This window comes from Engraulis encrasicolus, chromosome 5, assembly GCF_034702125.1.
Source record: "Engraulis encrasicolus isolate BLACKSEA-1 chromosome 5, IST_EnEncr_1.0, whole genome shotgun sequence".
Classification (NCBI taxonomy): Eukaryota; Metazoa; Chordata; class Actinopteri; order Clupeiformes; family Engraulidae; genus Engraulis; species Engraulis encrasicolus.
The window spans coordinates 23,539,132-23,556,744 of NC_085861.1; the positions used below are offsets into that span (position 1 = coordinate 23,539,132).

The 17,613-nt window shown below is 47.5% G+C and overlaps 3 protein-coding genes across 3 annotated transcripts; all 3 read left to right on the forward strand.

Annotated features, from left to right (window-relative positions):
• Nucleotides 1-5,318: 5,318 nt before the first annotated feature.
• On the forward strand, nucleotides 5,319-11,361 carry LOC134449738 (integumentary mucin C.1-like; the record flags this gene model as incomplete). The annotated part of the gene is made up of 2 exons (XM_063199847.1): nucleotides 5,319-5,536; nucleotides 10,605-11,361. Coding segments are annotated over exons 1-2 (975 nt in total), but the record flags the coding sequence as incomplete, so codon positions are not given.
• Nucleotides 11,362-13,275: 1,914 nt separating this feature from the next.
• Nucleotides 13,276-14,542, forward strand: LOC134448413 (uncharacterized; the record flags this gene model as incomplete). Its single annotated transcript, XM_063198088.1, has 2 exons — nucleotides 13,276-13,402; nucleotides 14,076-14,542. Coding segments are annotated over 2 exons (594 nt in total), but the record flags the coding sequence as incomplete, so codon positions are not given.
• Nucleotides 14,543-15,622: 1,080 nt separating this feature from the next.
• On the forward strand, nucleotides 15,623-16,174 carry LOC134448414 (integumentary mucin C.1-like; the record flags this gene model as incomplete). Its single annotated transcript, XM_063198090.1, has 1 exon — nucleotides 15,623-16,174. A coding segment is annotated over one exon (552 nt), but the record flags the coding sequence as incomplete, so codon positions are not given.
• Between the last annotated feature and the right edge of the window lie 1,439 nt (nucleotides 16,175-17,613).

Here is a 17,613-nt window from a genome sequence, read left to right on the forward strand (position 1 = left end):
TTATGTGCAAGCAATTGAACAAAACTGTAAACTAGGTGGTGGAATTGAGTGAGGTTATTGTCTGAACATGAGATGGATTTCATTTAGAAGAATTCAATGCAATTAACAATTTACACCTTTTTTATACGCTCATTTAAGATTGGGACAATGCTGGTGCCATTTTTGATGGTGCTGAATGCACTGGGAGCATTCAGTCTGGTAGGAACTATTTTTATTGATATTTCCTCTAATGGCATAACTTAATATGTTTGCTCTGTGCTTTTAAATCTTCTACTGCTAGGTGATATATCTAAATCATTTGAATAATACTCTCCTCTTCCTCCTTCTCTCCCTCTCTCTTAGCCAATTACTGGGGTCCTAAGTAAGTACTACAGTTTTAATCCCAAGTTAAGTTAAAGTGATACTGTACCATTTTTTGGAAATTTTGGAAGTTAAATGATTGCTTTTTACCTTTCTCTGTAATATGAGCTTATTTCCAAAATGGTACTGTACACTTTAAAATAAATTCGGTAGATTCAGAAAAAAATAGGGATGAGAATACAGTAAATGTGTGCCATTTATCCAGATTCATACAGATTGGAACATTTACTAATAAATGTATGGACTAACCATTATTATGATCATGAATGAATGGCTCTTTAATGACCACTCTGCAGGCAGGTGGAGTTTGACTCCAGTACAGCTTGGTGCCGGTTCTAACATGCCATAATGACGTTAAAACTAGAGGCACAAACACAAACTGAGACCATTAGGACACGACAGCTGGGCCTACAACATTTTCTAGTCCGTGATCAGGGGTGAATTTCTCAAAAGCAAAGTTGCTTACTATAGCTACTTTGTTGTTTTCAATGCATTTCCCCATTGGCAACTACCGAAGTTGCTAACAGGCTAACAACTTCTCTTTTGAGAAACTCACCCCAGGGTTGTCTGCACGAATTGAGAAGGTTTATGGCAGTGGGGGATAAAAAACTGTTCTCAAACAGCATGTGGTTAGGACCTGAAAACGTCACAGGTATGAATCCATTGAACCGGTATTTCATTCCACTGAAGATGAATCTGAATCCGCATTCTGTCTACAGCAGATGAAGATGCCGCTGGGAGCCGTCATGATCCCCTTCAGCTGGAAGGCAGTCATGGTGAGTAGGCTACTGTAGACAATGACTACAGCCTGCACCACAACTTCAATTTGTGTTTTTGGACAATTTTGTCAAAACAGCCGCTGTTTTTCTGAACGATTACCCTTCGGAAACCTTCGAGGACACACTGTAATGCTCTTCCTTAACATTCTTTTCCGATCTTTCTTTATTCTTCAAGTGCTTATTTATGGCTTAATAAATCCTTAATACCCTTTCTTGATGTCTTTTTCAGATATTAGGCCTCAGTCCTCAAGCCACTTTCTGCCCTGCCCCACCATTTCTCTGGACATGGTCACGTCAGAGATCAGTGATTATTCATGTTCAAGGTACACATAGCTGCTCATTCACTCATTCATTCATTCTACCACTCAGAAATGTATAGAAATGAAGTAGAACAACTTACCCCATGCAGCACAAAAATGCCGAAGGCCTACCTGTCCTTTTATGGAGTTTAATTTTAGTCCTGTTTTTTCTTAGTTAGCCGTGCCTAACAATTCACCCCTTGACATTTTTAACATTTTGCCATGTCATGACCACAAACTTAAAGGTACACTGTGTATGGTTTTTAGTTTATTTCCAGAATTCATACTACCCATTCACTAATGTTACCTTTTTCATGAATACTTACCACCACCACCAAATTCTAAGTATTAATTGTGACTAGGAAAATATTCTTCTCCATGGCCGGAATTCATGCTACCCATTCACTAATGTTACCTTTTTCATGAATACTTACCACCACCACCAAATTCTAAGTATTAATTATGACTGGGAAAATTGTCTTCTCCATGGCCGGCCATTTTTAATTTCCAGAAATAGACATTTTTAGCTGCAAAAGTGACTGCACTTGGGCCATACTAGATACTATTAGTTTATTACTTAGTAAACTTTCACGAAAAGATCAAATTTGGCAATAGGCAACCCAGTTTCAATGAGCAGCATAGTTGGACTTTATTGACCATTTCTTGCACAGTGCTCCTTTAAGTATATTTAATTGATGTTAAAAGTATTTAATAAGTTAAATACAGTAACACGTAAGTTGAGATGGAATGAAAATGTTAAACTTTTTATATTTATAGGCCTCCAAACTGAAAAATATGGTTGGCACAAGTATTCAGCCTGCTTAATGTTTAATGTTTTCCACAATGACATTTTGGTGAAACTCTATCTCCAAGATTTTTTGGAATAGGCTACTGTATTCCCATAACTAGCCTACATGTGGAGACTGAAATTCTAGCCCATTTCTCTTTGGAGAACAACTTCAATTCAGTTAGGTTCGATGGTGAGCGTGTGTGAACAGCAATTTTCAGATCTCTCCACAGGATTTGGATCAGTGCTTTGACTTGGTCCTTCTTTTTACCTGAATATGTTTTAGTTTTTACAAATCTATTGCAGCCTTAAAGGTTGCAAGTGCACTATTTTGAACATTAAAGGGGTATGCCACTATTTTGGGGCTTAATACAGTTAAAATCGTTGGCCAGGGTTTATAAAGGTGGTAAAGTGTCTTATTTTTTATGTAAGCCGTTGTCTTGCTTTAAGACAAGTTAAAAGAGGGAGCATGTCGCTAAGCTAGTGAAAGTCAATGGATCCGTGTAGCATGCAATGTTCTTAAAACCACCATAAACATTTGTTTTAAAGAATGTGCAACTCACCTAGTGTTAAGTGGAATTCACTTGTATTCCATAAGGATTTTTGTAGTGAAATATGGCTTCTGTAATGTTTTATGTGGGATTTTGTAAATACCGGTACTTTTTTTGTTTCTTTCACAAAATGCAAAATAAAAAGTGACACAAAGACTTACTTTGCTATCAAACTATCATACATTTTAAATATGTTATCATAGGCCTACATTTTTAATAATAGACCATTACATTTAAAAATGTATGATAATAACATATTTAACATTCATGATAATGATAATATAGCCATATATTATATTATATTATATTATATTATTGCCCTGATGCCACCCCCACACCATCCGCACAACACTTGCCCCCCAAAATGTGCACGCCACTGCATGAACCAACCATTCTCCTATCAAATTACAGTGAAAGTCTTAGTACCCGGAACAGTGGCACTTCTGCACCACTGATGCCACTTCTCCACAACCAGTCAGACAAAAGGGAAAGACGTGCTGTGGACTTGAGGACCGGGTAAGTTACACGTGTATATGATGATGTTTTTCAGATTGCACTGGTTTGTGTGGTTAAAGTCACCTGTGATAACGCACACTACATCAGGGTGCCTGCTCTGTCGGCTGCTAACATTATTATTTAAAAGGCTAAAGAAATATGTCAGTGTTTGCATAAATAGCCGTGATTCAGGACAATGTTTACCTCTCTGGCCAGGTAGATGGAGAAAACGGCCCTCTTCTGAGGACCTGTGCAGTACCCTGTGCAGTACTGCTGAAAGTATGAGGATTGCTTAATTTCCTTGTACTTGTTACAATAATAAATAAAAACGATTTTCTATTATAGATATTCTATATTCTGTTGCTTGAAAACACTATTTAATCACAATACTTTGTCAACTCCACAAGTTAAATGAAAGCTATCAATTGTGATTGGGAAAGAGATCTGATATTTTTAAAAAGACAATCATTTTAGACAGGAAAAGGTCATCTACATTACAGAGGACCCTTTTCAAACCTTCAGCTCTACTGCATGCTTCACCACAAGTTTATTATTTTCTCTTCATCTTGTTTATGGGTTTGGACATGGCTACTGTCACAATGAATATCTCAACACAGTAACTTTTGTATAAAAAATATTATGTTACATTATAACATTAAAGGAGTCATCCGGTGTGAAATGACTTACGTTGGGATAAAACGTGATGCTTCCGAGCGCTACTCAGAATCCAAGAGCTTGGTAAAATGTAGCTTCAGCTGTGATGGACAGGCACCTGTTTAGCCATCGTTATAAATCTCTACTTTCCTCTCATTTACAAGGCTCAAAGTTGCCCAATACTTCATTCCGCAGAGTCGCATGGTTGTTGACATGTAAAACGAGGCATAGAGAACTTTGCTAGTGTACAGTTCATTTAGAAACAGGGCCGTTTGTAGAGGCTGCGTCACAGCCCGGCTACAGCCTGCACCACAGAAGGTCTACAGTACAGGTACAGACACTTCACTCACCACATTTCCGGGTGGTACTGCACTCTAGGGGCGCCAACGGGTGAGTGCGGACTCCATTCGGAATGAATTGACTGTGCTCTCATGACAGCACTCTCTAGGTGAACTGCAGGCATGGATCGAGTGAGTGAAGTGTGTGTAACTGTAGACCTTCTGTGGTGCAGGCTGTAGCCGGCTGTGACGCAACCCCTACAAACAGCCCTGTTTGTAAACTAACTGTGCAAGGCTAGGACACTTCACTTAGTAGGAGGAAGGGTGGTCCATTCAGAGATTTTTGTCCCGGACCCAGTGTTCCCTACACAGTGCACCTTTAAAAACATGGAGCTCTTGTGTAGCATGTGCTAGTCTGTAGCAGGTTTGTAGCGCTCAGTTGACTTGAAAAAGGAATGTTGTCTTTTGTAGCAGGAGTAGGCCATCTAGCAGAACGGCAAAAGGCAATGAACATTTGTTTAACTTGTCCTTCCAGGCGTGAAACTTTGCACTGCAAACCACCGTGCACCGTCACCCTAAAATTTGGAGATGATTCCGTGGAGTGGTGTGGGAGTTTTGCGTGGAACTGACAGAACAGACATACATTTCTTGAATTATTAGATACGATAGATTGGAAAAAAGCTAAGCCCCTTTGCGTCAGATAGCCTACTACGCAAAGTGTGTGTGTTGTATATGTGCGTAGCTGCCTGTTGTGTGTGTATTGCACTTTTACGGTACATGCACACAGGGACGGCACGTTTCCTTAACGTCTCCTTGAGCAGTGCGAGTCCGAGAGGTTCACGGGCTGCCTTTCACACTGCACAGTTAACGTCCACGTTCTATCCGCTGGTAGCAGCCATTCATTTTCAATGGGAGCTGCGCATTGAACGCGGCAGTCCGCGCAGGAAAATAGACTCGAGTTCTATTTTCAAGGAGCAACCACATGCACCATGCTTACACCGCGTTCCTGTGTGCAAGGCATGATTTGTTTTCATGCATTGTAACCGTTTCAGACTGATAATGGACACGTTCTGTGGACGTGCTGTCGATGTCTGCGCCGTTGGTTTGCATGTACCATGAGACTAAAGGGGTCTCTACACCAACCCGACAGTTGGATATTGTCACGCGTCGGGAGTAGTTGGGACAGAGTTGGCTCGGTGCGTCTGGGGGAGTTGGAGGACGTTGGTGGTCGTGGGTCTCCGTCGGGTGACTTTGAGCATGTTCACAGTTGGGTTGTGGAGAGCGTCGGAGGTCGGGCTCCATGCAGGACTCTGATTAGTTTTGCAAGCATGAGGTGAGAGGGCTATCGAACTCACGTCTACTTGAGTTTCATTACAACATACACTGGCCCTCATTTATCAAACTTGTGTAGAAACCATCGCAGAAATGAGCGCAGATCTTGTCGTACGACGAGGCTCACGTGAGATTTACTAAACATGTGTACCTCTCCAATCTCATCGTAAGAGCGAGCGGCTGTTGATAAATCCAGCGTCTGAAAACCATCGTAATTAGAATAATCACACCTTCTCTAAACTGGCGGGAAGGAGACCGCACCCCTGAGTTTGCGACATGGAGAGACGCAAACCGGCTAAAACATCCACGTTTCTGGTTGATTGACAGCTTGAAATTAGGCTTTACGCGAGGTAGACAACAAAATAACACGTGGAAATAATCAACAGCAGTAGTCAACACTGTTTCGGTTCTCAATATGGAAGGGGTAGAGGTTGATTTCCAAATAATGATGGTTAGCCCTCAATGAAATGTTTGATTGACTGTAGACATAATGAAGATATTTTTAATGAATATTATTTAAATATATGAAAATTAAATATGATTATCTTTTGTAAACGAGGTCAAGAAAAGGGTCCTACGTGAAACTGGCCAACAAACAGTGCCCAAACAATTGGTTGGGGAAGGAGAGTTGTACATGTCCAGTGCGCTACATCCTTCTCGCGCTCATGTGCGCCCTGCTTCTCTCCAGCGCTCCAGTCCTTCGACCGGATAGCCCTTTTACCACCTATGGAGTGGACGACTATAAAATGTTATAGGACACACACGTGGTGTAGCCTATATTCGGATAGTAGTTGTGTGCGATCAAACGTTGAAACTCAACCGGGAGATTATTAGGCTACTGTCTGTAGGTTATTGATTGATGTGCGCATGAACTCCCAGCTGTTAAAAAGAACGGACGTTGGTTATTCATCCCACGACTGAAGGCACATTCCGCGGCTGTAGGCCTAGAATTGCACAAATATTCACACATCACGTCAAATCACAAATTAGAAGTCTCTTGTTCCTATGCCAAATTAACGCAGCGCTCTCAGGAAGGGTGCACCAATTCAAACAGGTAGACGTTGGCTTATAGCCAAAATATATACAATGTAAAAACATTTTGTAATTATGTAGGCCACATATTTATGATAATGAGTTGTTGCGCTACAACTGCTGCTGAAGTTGGTGATCATAGTCATCTCAAGTCCAACTTGAAAACGGCGTACACCGTCTGAGAGCAGTCGTAGGATTTCATCTTTCCTGCGCTTACGATGAGATTTGATAAATGCCAACTGGTCGTAGAAAAAGAACGTACGCACGACGTACGTATGATTCTCATCGTACGCTGCTTTGATAAATGAGGGCCACTGTGTTTGATTGACAGCTTCTAACACAATGCACAGTATGTCTTTTTCCTCTTTAGTGAACTAGGTTGCAGTGAGAGAAATTAAGTCTAGGTTACAGTGAAGTAATGAAACCGTGAAAGGCATAGCATTTTGTGAGCAAGAGACCGAGATAGAATGTCTTGATGGATAAATTCTGAATGGGAGGGGGGCTTTTGACCATGAGCATCGCAGGATAGCCATTTAGAGTCATTAGTAGTGTGTCCTTCTACTATCAAGGCTACTCGTGAAAAGTAGAGTTGACTTCGCAAAAACATGAAAACATCTGGCTACTACAACAGGGCCAGCCGAACCGCAGGCTCTCAAACGCGGAAGTTACTATAACAAAATTCCTTCGGTGCTGCTTGGGGGAGTGGCCACGGTGGGTGAAGTCATCTTGCTGTGTTCGGGGAGCGAAGTGAATGAAAATGAACCAAAACTGACTCAAACTCGGGTCTCCTGCAGATGGTACCCCAGAGTGTCTTAGCGTGCTGCACGTGACTGTATAATTTACTGTAATTTGCTATTTCATGTACCACCATGTAACATTGCTCACACTTTTTAGCATATTCAGCAAAGGCCTACTTAGCATTGCTTGCATGATTAGCATAATTGTTAGCATGCATGCTAACCTTGCTTAACAAAGTGAAAATGAAATCACAGTGACAAATGTAATATTAACGGCAAATTAGCATATCAACATGTAAGCATTGCTGGCATGTCTGCTAGCTTAAGTATCCTTAGGCTTGTTCTTGATGGAGCAGTGCTGCTTTTGCTCTGCAGCGCGCATGCACACTGCCATTATAAGTGCATGCAAACTTTGGCACACTGATGCAGCACTGCTTCATCAAAAAATAGCTCCCTGGTTAAGGTTCAATGACCTCTAGAGGTCAACAGTGGCCAGATAGAGCTCCGCATATGGCAGATTGAAATTCAGCACACCCAAATTGACAATATAAGACTATTTGCTGACTTTGTCTCAAATGCTTTTAACTCCTTAAATGAGCCCTTTTTTAAATTATTGTCTTAGTCTAATGATGACAGATTATTTATCCAATCACATGCAAGGGTTTTCGATAGGGAGTATCACTCACAAATGTGTAATTTATGGGCGATACCCAAGTGGTATTTTGAAGACGAAATTGAAACATACCAGCTGGAGAGTGTCAGGTTGACTGGTTCTAATTTTTTTCCAGGATTTTCAAAGGGCTCTACTTTCCATATATGAACCATTCAATGAATTCAAGCCAATTAAATGATTTAAAAAACTATTTTATTTGACTTTGTCAGGAATTCAACAAATCTGTAGATACAGAGTCAAACCTAAATCTAAAGAATACTGCCTATGGCGTTTGATTTTTTATTTTTCTGAAATACTATAAGAACATGCAATGACTCTAAATTCTGTTACCACCAGCACCGCCACCACCGGCACCGCCACCACCACCACAACCACCGGCACCACCGCAACCACCACCACCACCACCACCACAACCACCGGCACTGCAACCACCACTACAACCACTCCAACCACCACTACTACCACCCCAACCACCACTACAACCACTCCAACCACCACTACTACAACCCCAACAACCACCACTACAACCACTACAACCACCACTACAACCACTCCAACCACCACTACTACCACTCCAACCACCACTACTACCACTACTACCACTCCAACCACCACTACTACCACCCCAACCACCACTACAACCACCCCAACCACCACTACAACCACTCCAACCACCACTACTACAACCCCAACAACCACCACTACTACCACCACAACCACTACTACTACCACTCCAACCACCACTACAACCACTCCAACCACCACTACTACAACCCCAACCACCACTACAACTACTCCAACAACCACTACTACCACCCCAACCACCACTACAACCACTCCAACCACCACTACTACCACTCCAACCACCACTACAACCACTCCAACCACCACTACTACCACCACAACCACCACCCCAACCACCACTACAACTACTCCAACCACCACTACTACAACCCCAACAACCACTACCACCACCCCAACCACCACTACAACCACCCCAACCACCACTACAACCACTCCAACCACCACTACAACCACTCCAACCACCACTACTACCACCCCAACCACCACTACAACCACTCCAACCACCACTACAACCACTACTACCACCACAACCACCACCCCAACCACCACTACAACTACTCCAACCACCACTACAACCACTCCAACCACCACTACTACCACCCCAACCACCACTACTACCACTCCAACCACCACTACTACCACCCCAACCACCACTACTACCACTCCAACCACCACTACAACCACTCCAACCACCACTACTACAACCCCAACCACCACTACAACCACCCCAACCACCACTACAACCACTCCAACCACCAACCACCACTACCACCACCACTACCACCACTACCACCAACCACACAACCACCCCAACCACCACTACCACCACCCCAACCACCACTACCAACCACTACCACCACCAACCACCCCACTACACCACTACAACCACTCCAACCACCACTACTACCACCCCAACCACCAACCACCACTACCACCACCACCACTACAACCACCACTACAACCACTCCAACCACCACTACTACCACTACTACCACTCCAACCACCACTACAACCACCCCAACCACCACTACAACCACCACTACAACCACCCCAACCACCACTACAACCACTCCAACCACCACTACAACCACCACTACTACCACCCCAACCACCACTACAACCACTACAACCACTCCAACCACCACTACAACCACTCCAACCACCACTACTACCACTACTACCACTCCAACCACCACCACCCACCACTACACCACCAACCCCCACTACTACCACAACAACCACCACTCCAACCACAACTACTACCACTCCAACCACCACTACTACCTCTCCAACCACCACTACCACCACTCCAACCACCACTACTACCACCCCAACCACCACTCCAACAACCACAACTACCACCACTCCAACCACCACTACTACCACCCCAACCACCAGTACAACCACTACAACCACCTCGACGACCACTCCAACCACCACTACCACCACTACTACCACCCCAACCACCACTACAACCACTACAACCACCACAAACCACCACTACAACCACTCCAACCACCACCACAACCACCACTACAACCACCCAACCACAACCACCACTACTACCACCCCAACCACCACTACAACCACTCCAACCACCACCACTACTACCACCCCAACAACCACACAACCACCACCCCAACCACCACTACCACCCCACCACTACAACCCCAACAACCACCACTACTACCACCACAACCACTACTACCACTCCAACCACCACTACTACAACCCCAAACCACCACTACAACTACTCCAACAACCACTACCACCACCCCAACCACCACTACTACCACCACTACAACCACTCCAACCACCACTACTACCACCCCAACAACCACCACTACAACCACTACAACCACCACTACAACCACCCCAACCACCACTACAACCACTCCAACCACCACTACAACCACTCCAACCACCACTACTACCACCCCAACCACCACTACTACCACCACCACCACCACTACTACCACTCCAACCACCACTACTACCACTCCAACCACCACTACAACCACCCCAACCACCAGTACAACCACTACAACCACCTCGACAACCACTCCAACCACCACTACTACCACCACTACAACCACTCCAACCACTTCGACAACAACTTCAACCACCACTTCTACCACTCCAACAACTACAACTACCACTCCAACCACCACTCCTACCACCACTACTACCACTCCAACCACCTCGACAACAACTCCAACCACCACTACTACCACTCCTACCACCTCAACTACCACTCCAACCACAACTACTACCACCCCAACCACCACTGCAGCCACCTCGACAACCACTCCTACCACCACCCCAACCACCACTACTACCACTCCAACAACCACAACTACCACCACTCCAACCACCACTACTACCACTCCAACCACCACTACTACCACTCCAACCACCACTACTACCACAACCACCACTAACCACTCCACTACAACCACCACTACAACCACTCCAACCACCACTACAACCACTCCAACCACCACTACTACCACTACTACCACTCCAACCACCACTACAACCACTCCAACCACCTCGACAACCACTCCAACCACCACTACAACCACTACAACCACCACTACAACCACTCCAACCACCACTACTACCACTACTACCACTCCAACCACCACTACAACCACCCCAACCACCACTACAACCACTCCAACCACCACTACTACAACCCCAACAACCACCACTACTACCACTCCAACCACCACTACTACCACCCCAACCACCACTACAACCACTCCAACCACCACTACTACAACCCCAACCACCACTACAACTACTCCAACCACCACCCCAACCACCACTACAACCACTCCAACCACCACTACAACCACTCCAACCACCACCCCAACCACCACTACAACCACTCCAACCACCACTACTACAACCCCAACAACCACTACCACCACCCCAACCACCACTACAACCACCCCAACCACCACTACAACCACCACTACAACCACTCCAACCACCACTACAACCACCCCAACCACCACTACAACCACCCCAACCACCACTACTACCACTACAACCACTCCAACCACCACTACAACCACTCCAACCACCACTACAACCACCCCAACCACCACTACAACCACTCCAACCACCACTACTACCACCCCAACCACCACTACAACCACCCCAACCACCACTACTACCACCCCAACCACCACTACAACCACTCCAACCACCACTACAACCACTCCAAGCACCACTACTACCACCCCAACCACCACTACAACCACATCGACAACCACTCCAACCACCACCTCAACCACTCCAACAACCACAACTACCACTCCAACCACCACTACTACCACTCCAACCACCAGTACAACCACCTCGACAACCACTCAAACCACTCCAACCACTCCAACCACCACTACTACCACTCCAACAACAACAACTACAACCACTCCAACCACCTCAACAGCCACTCCAACAACCACAACTACCACTCCAACCACCACTACTACCACTCCAACAACCACCCCAACCACCACTACTACCACTCCAACAACCACAACTACCACTCCAACCACCACTACTACCACAACTACTACCACTCCAACCACCACTACTACCACTCCAACCACCTCGACAACCACTCCAACCACCACTACTACCACCCCAACCATCACTACAACCATTCCCACCACCGCTACTTCCACCCCAACCACCACTACTACCACCCCAACCACCACTACAACCACTCCAACCACCACTACAACCACTCCAACCACCACTACAACCACTCCAACCACCACCCCAACCACCACTACTACCACCACTACAACCACTCCAACCACCACTACTACCACCCCAACAACCACCACTACAACCACTCCAACCACCACTACTACCACCCCAACCACCACTACTACCACCACAACCACCACCCCAGCCACCACTACAACCACTACTACCACTCCAACCACCACTACAACCACTCCAACCACCACTACTACCACTCCAACCACCACTACTACCACTCCAACAACCACCCCAACCACCACTACTACCACTCCAACCACCACTACTACCACCACTACTACCACTCCAACAACCACCACTACTACCACCCCAACCACCTCGACAACCACTCCTACCACCACTACTACCACCCCAACCACCACTACAACCACTTCGACAACAACTCCAACCACCACTACTACCACTCCAACAACCACAACTACTACCACTCCAACCACCTCAACAACAACTCCAACCACCACTACTACCACTCCAACTACAACAACTACCACCACTACTACCACTCCAACCACCACTACTACCACTCCAACCACCACTACAACCACCACTACTACAACCCCAACCACCACTACAACTACTCCAACAACCACTACTACCACCCCAACCACCACTACAACCACTCCAACCACCACTACTACCACCACAACCACCACCCCAACCACCACTACAACTACTCCAACCACCACTACTACAACCCCAACAACCACTACCACCACCCCAACCACCACTACAACCACTCCAACCACCACTACTACCACCACAACCACCACCCCAACCACCACTACAACTACTCCAACCACCACTACTACCACTCCAACAACCACTACTACCACCCCAACCACCACTACAACCACCCCAACCACCACTACAACCACCCCAACCACCACTACAACCACTCCAACCACCACTACAACCACCACTACTACCACCCCAACCACCACTACAACCACTCCAACCACCACTACAACCACTACAACCACCACTACAACCACTCCAACCACCACTACAACCACTCCAACCACCACCACCACCACCACCACCACCACTACTACCACTCCAACCACCACTACTACCACAACAACTACCACTCCAACCACCACTACTACCACTCCAACCACCACTACAACCACTCCAACCACCACTACTACCACCCCAACCACCACTACCACCACTACAACCACCCCAACCACCACTACAACCACTCCAACCACCACTACTACCACTCCAACCACCACTACAACCACCACTACTACCACCACTCCAACCACCACTACTACCACTCCAACCACCACTACTACAACCCCCAACCACCACTACCACTACCACCACTACCACTCCAACCACTCCAACCACCTCTACTACCACTCCAACAACCACAACTACCACTCCTACCACCACTACTACCACCCCAACCACCACTACAACCACTACAACCACCTCGACAACCACTCCAACCACCTCGACGACCACTCCAACCACCACTACCACCACTACTACCACCCCAACCACCAGTACAACCACTCCAACCACCTCGACAACCACTCCAACCACAACTACTACCACTCCAACAACCACAACTACCACTCCAACCACTTCTACTACCACTCCAACAACTACAACCACTCCAACCACCACTACAACCACTCCAACCACCACTACTACCACTCCAACAACCACAACTACTACCACTCCTACCACCACTACTACCACCCCAACCACCACTACAACCACCTCGACAACCACTCCAACCACCTCGACGACCACTCCAACCACCACTACAACCACCCCAACCACCAGTACAACCACTACAACCACCTCGACAACCACTCCAACCACTCCAACCACCACTACTACCACCACTACAACCACTCCAACCACCACTACTACCACCCCAACCACAACAACCACCACTCCAACCACCACTACTACCACTCCAACCACCACTACTACCACCCCAACCACCACTACAACCACTCCAACCACCACTACTACCACCACAACCACCACTACAACCACTCCAACCACCACTACTACAACCCCAACCACCACTACAACCACCCCAACCACCACTACTACCACCACAACCACCACCCCAACCACCACTACAACCACTCCAACCACCACTACTACAACCCCAGTAACCACCACTACAACCACCCCAACCACCACTACAACCACTCCAACCACCACTACTACCACCCCAACCACCACTACTACCACCCCAACCACCACTACAACCACTCCAACCACCACTACTACCACTCCAACCACCACTACAACCACTCCAACCACCACTACTACCACCACAACCACCACTACAACCACCCCCACCACTACCACAACCACCACTACTACAACCCCAACAACCACTACCACCACCCCAACCACCACTACAACCACAACCACCCCAACCACCACTACAACCACTCCAACCACCACTACTACCACCCCAACCACCACTACAACCACTCCAACCACCACTACTACCACTCCAACCACCACTACAACCACCCCAACCACCACTACAACCCCAACAACCACCACTACTACCACCACAACCACTACTACTACCACTCCAACCACCACTACTACAACCCCAACCACCACTACAACTACTCCAACAACCACTACTACCACCACTACCACCACCCCAACCACCACTACAACTACTCCAACCACCACTACTACAACCCCAACAACCACTACCACCACCCCAACCACCACTACAACCACCCCAACCACCACTACAACCACTCCAACCACCACTACAACCACTCCAACCACCACTACAACCACCCCAACCACCACTACAACCACCCCAACCACCACTACAACCACCCCAACCACCACTACAACCACTCCAACCACCACTACAACCACTCCAACCACCACTACTACCACCCCAACCACCACTACTACCACCACAACCACCACCACAACCACTACAACCACTCCAACCACCACTACTACCACCACTACAACCACCCCAACCACCACTACAACCACCCCAACCACCACTACAACCACTCCAACCACCACTACAACCACTCCAACCACCACTACAACCACTCCAACCACCACTACTACCACCCCAACCACCACTACTACCACCCCAACCACCACTACTACCACCCCAACCACCACTACAACCACTCCAACCACCACTACAACCACTCCAACCACCACTACTACCACCACTACAACCACCCCAACCACCACTACAACCACTCCAACCACCACTACAACCACCCCAACCACCACTACAACCACTCCAACCACCACTACTACCACCCCAACCACCACTACCACCACTACTACCACCCCAACCACCACCACAACCACTACAACCACCACTACAACCACCCCAACCACCACTACAACCACTCCAACCACCACCTCAACCACTCCAACAACCACTACTACCACTCATACAACCACCTCGACAACCACTCCAACCACCACTACTACCACCCCAACCACCACTACAACCACTACAACCACCACTACAACCACTCCAACCACCACTACTACCACCCCAACCACTCCAACCACCACTACTACCACCACTACAACCACCCCAACCACCACTCCAACCACCACTACAACCACTCCAACCACCACTACAACCACTCCAACCACCACTACTACCACCACTACAACCACCACTACAACCACCCCAACCACCACTACAACCAATCCAACCACCACTACAACCCTAACTACTACTACCACTACTACCACTACAACCACCACTACAACCACCCCAACCACCACTACAACCACTCCAACCACCACTACTACAACCCCAACAACCACCACTACTACCACTCCAACCACCACTACAACCACTCCAACCACCACTACTACAACCCCAACCACCACTACAACTACTCCAACCACCACTACAACCACCCCAACCACCACTACAACCACTCCAACCACCACTACTACCACCACTACAACCACCCCAACCACCACTACTACCACTTCAACCACCTCGACAACCACTGCTACCACTACTACTACCACTCCAACAACCACTACTACAACCCCAACAACCACTACCACCACCCCAACCACCACTACAACCACCCCAACCACCACTACAACCACTCCAACCACCACTACAACCACTCCAACCACCACTACAACCACTACAACCACCACTACAACCACTCCAACCACCACTACTACAACCCCAACCACCACTACTACCACCCCAACCACCACTACAACCACTCCAACCACCACTACTACCACCCCAACCACCACTACAACCACCCCAACCACCACTACTACCACCACAACCACCACAACCACCACCCCAACCACCACTACAACCACTCCAACCACCACTACTACAACCCCAGTAACCACCACTACAACCACCCCAACCACCACTACAACCACTCCAACCACCACTACTACCACCCCAACCACCACTACAACCACTCCAACCACCACTACTACAACCCCAACAACCACCACTACAACCACCCCAACCACCACTACAACCACTCCAACCACCACTACTACAACCCCAACAACCACCACTACTACCACCACAACCACTACTACTACCACTCCAACCACCACTACTACAACCCCAACCACCACTACAACTACTCCAACAACCACTACTACCACCACTACCACCACCCCAACCACCACAACAACCACTCCAACCACCACTACCACCACTACTACCACTCCAACAACCACAACTACCACTCCAACCACCACTACTACCACCACTGCAACCACCCCAACCACCTCGACAACCACTCCTACCACCACTACTACCACCCCAACCACCACTACAACCACTACAACCACCTCGACAACCACTCCAACCACCTCGACGACCACTCCAACCACCACTACTACCACTCCAACCACCACTACTACCACCCCAACCACCACTCCAACCACCACTACTACCACTCCAACCACCACTCCAACCACCACTACTACCACTCCAACCACCACTACCACCACTACTACCACTCCAACCACCACTACTACCACTCCAACCACCACTACCACCACTCCAACCACCACTACTACCACCCCAACCACCACTCCAACCACCACTACTACCACTCCAACCACCACTACTACCACTCCAACAACCACAACTACCACTCCAACCACCACTACTACCACTCCAACCACCACTACTACCACTACCACCACTACTACCACTCCAACCACCACTACCACCACTCCAACAACTCCCATTACCACTCC